The 2,795-nt window shown below is 47.7% G+C and overlaps 1 protein-coding gene across 1 annotated transcript; it reads left to right on the forward strand.

The window, feature by feature from the left end:
• The first annotated feature begins 312 nt into the window (after positions 1-312).
• On the forward strand, positions 313-1,941 carry SMIM26 (small integral membrane protein 26). Its single transcript, XM_058563307.1, has 2 exons — positions 313-504; positions 1,614-1,941. Exons 1-2 carry the CDS (start codon positions 387-389, stop codon positions 1,778-1,780), a joined length of 285 nt encoding a protein of 94 aa, XP_058419290.1. The 5' UTR covers positions 313-386; the 3' UTR covers positions 1,781-1,941.
• The last annotated feature ends 854 nt before the right edge of the window (positions 1,942-2,795 follow it).

Genomic DNA, 2,795 nt, shown 5'->3' on the forward strand with positions numbered 1-2,795 from the left:
ACTATACTTCAAACTTGAGAAGTGGAGGAGGAGTGGAATTAACCTTCACAAATACCATCTGAAGCCTGTGTAAGGCAGGCGTTGCAATTTTGCAAGTGAGACGTGTTCTCAGAGAAATTGTCATTTGGTCCTCATCGTGTGGTATGCAAGGTCCTCCGTTTGCAGGGCAGCACGGAAGCCGCCCGACCCCAAGCTCCACACCTCCGAGTCCCAGCCCGGGCGCGACTTTCGGGACTACACGCCCCAGGATGCATCGGGGCCAGCGCAGGAAGCGGCCCCGGGGGCCGGCGCCCGGTTGGAGGCGGCGGCGGCGGCGGCGACGGGCCGACCGGAAGGGCTGTCTCCGCCCTGGGTCTGCGAGGAGCTGGGCCTTCCCGGGCGGCGCCATGCGTCCGGACCAGGCCACCGCCTGGTACCGGCGGATGTCCGCAGTCTATGCGTTGGGCGCCTGGAGCCTGTTGGGCTCCTTGTTTTTCTTCGGCCGGAAAAAGAGCGGGCAGCCAGGTACGGCTCTCCGGCAGGACCCTCCGCTGGACGCGCAGCCTTCCGTGGGGCGTACCCGGGGGGTCGTCGAAGCGGGCCGCCGTGCCGCAAGCCCCAGGTTTATTCTGCAAAACTAGTGGGAACGGATGCTTAGAGCCACTCGTTATAATGGAATCTGCCAGGAACTGCCTTTTAAATCCTCTTACCTAAATCCTGTTTATTTATTGAATGAGCCCGTCCCTGTACTCAGAATTTGAAGAATCTCTGTAAGGTTCCAGGTGGAATTTCAAAGGCCCCCGACGGGGATTTGAAGAGGTGATCTTCTGTAACATTAGCCCTCGTCGCGTTTGGCAAACAGACAGTTTCAGGACTTTTACCAGCCAAGGAGTTTAAAACATTCCCAGTGACTGGGCGGAAAAGGAAATCCCTCAGCCTTCAGAAATGTGCTGGAGGGGCTGGCCTCGTGGCATAGCGGTTAAGTGCGCAGGCTCCGCGCCTGGCGGCCGCGGGTTCACATGCGGGTGCACAGCGACGCACCGCTTGTCAAGCCGTGCTGTGGCGGCGTCCCATATAAAGTGGAGGAAGATGGGCACGGATGTTAGCTCAGGGCTGGTCTTCCTCACACACACACACAAAAAAAGAAATGTGCTGGAGATCTATAGATACTTCTAGTAGATTAGTGGTTGCCTGGGGCTGAAGGGGCAGAGTTGATGGGGAGTGACTGCTAGAGGGAATGGGGTTTCTTTTTGTGGATGAAAATATTCTAAAATTGATTTTGATGCTGGTTGAACAGATCTCAAAATACTAAAAACCGTACATTTTAAACGAGTTAACTGTCTGATATGTATCTCAATAAAGTTATTTGTGTAAAAAGTGTGCTAAAGATTACATTTGGTGATGAAGATGATCAGTGGGCCGAAGGTACCCATGTCCAGTGTTGAGCATTTAAAAACATTTCAGTGTCTGTAGAGGTCATATTTATTTTTTTACAAAAAGAGAATGGTGTCAGGAGTCTGATGTGGGTGGGGCTGTTGCCTTAGTTTATTTTATTTACAAGACTTTACTGATAATTTTGATGACTGCTGTCTAAGTTAAAAGTTAATAATTAAGGTGTTCCATTTTTTTTAAAGGTGGTGAAGTAGAGCAGAAGGATGTCTCAACAAATGAAATGCTTGAGCCTCGGAAAGGGTTTTATGTGGAAACGATTGTCACATACAGAGAAGATTTTGTTCCAGTGACTGACAGGATCCTCAACTATTTAAAATCATGGACTGGTGGCCCTGGACCAGAATCATGATTGCTGAATTCTGAAAACCAGGACTTTGGTTCAGCATATAAATTTGATAATGCCTTGATTTCCATTTTATGTTTATGAAAAGTGTATAAATTTCATTTAATTTTGCTGTAAAATATAATCACTAATAATATGCAATAAATATTTCCTTGAGGAAAAGTAAACTTGCATATTCGGATGTCCCTTTATACTTAGATGAGTGAAAGATTAAAGTGAAATTTCACACTGAGCTTCCATAAGCACGGTTTTCTGAAGCTAGATCATGTAACTTTGTATTTCTTTCATGTTGCTGTCAGACATGGCTTTAGTGGTCCCTTTAAGGTTAGATTCAAATCTCCATGTTCCGTTTGGGATTTATAGCAGCCCTTTGGGTGCTATTGGTATTTGGTGAGTATGTTACGAACTAGATTATAACTCCTGAATTAAATACACTTGGCCTGTTCTTCAGGACCATTACAGATACTCCCCATTCCTTCAGCAGACGTGGACTAAATCCCAAGTGTGGCTACCAGTGTTCTAGACACGGGAGATCCATAGTCAGGACAGCATGGTTCCTGCCCTAGAGTGCTACACTGGTCTCTTTTGGTTGCAAGTAACATACCCATGTAAGGGGGCATAAATTGGAAGGGATTCTTTATCAGAAATGTGTATGGGCAGAATTAAAGCAGAGTATGTTGAGGTCTCAGGAGGGCCTGGCACTGGGAACTGAAATGCAGCAGCCACTCACTGAGCCTGCCTGGGCTCTCGTCTGCCTTGTTGCCTTTCTTGCTGCACACCAGCTTTTTTTCCCCTGTGTTCTTTCTGTAGTAATAGAGCTAGCTGTAGAAGGCGTCACTTCCCAGCTATATGCAACAGTCTGATCAGCCTCTTCCCAGCCCAATGTTTGGCTTCCACCCTTGTGAGAGACTCAGGTCACTTTTTATCAGATCCCTGCCCTGTGGATTATGGAGTACTGCCTCAGTTATTAAGAAAGTGGCCTTCATTTCCCATTTGGGTAGCGTTTCTTGTTCACGGCTGT

Source organism: Diceros bicornis, chromosome 19 (assembly GCF_020826845.1).
Source record: "Diceros bicornis minor isolate mBicDic1 chromosome 19, mDicBic1.mat.cur, whole genome shotgun sequence".
Lineage (NCBI taxonomy): Eukaryota > Metazoa > Chordata > Mammalia > Perissodactyla > Rhinocerotidae > Diceros > Diceros bicornis.

Bases quoted from the DNA above. Each gene is read 5' to 3' on its own strand.
- SMIM26 (XM_058563307.1), top strand. From the start codon at position 387: ATGCGTCCGGACCAGGCCACCGCCTGGTACCGGCGGATGTCCGCAGTC. The intron at 505-1,613 runs GTACGGCTCTCC...TTTTTTTTAAAG, and splicing joins GAAAAAGAGCGGGCAGCCAG to GTGGTGAAGTAGAGCAGAAG.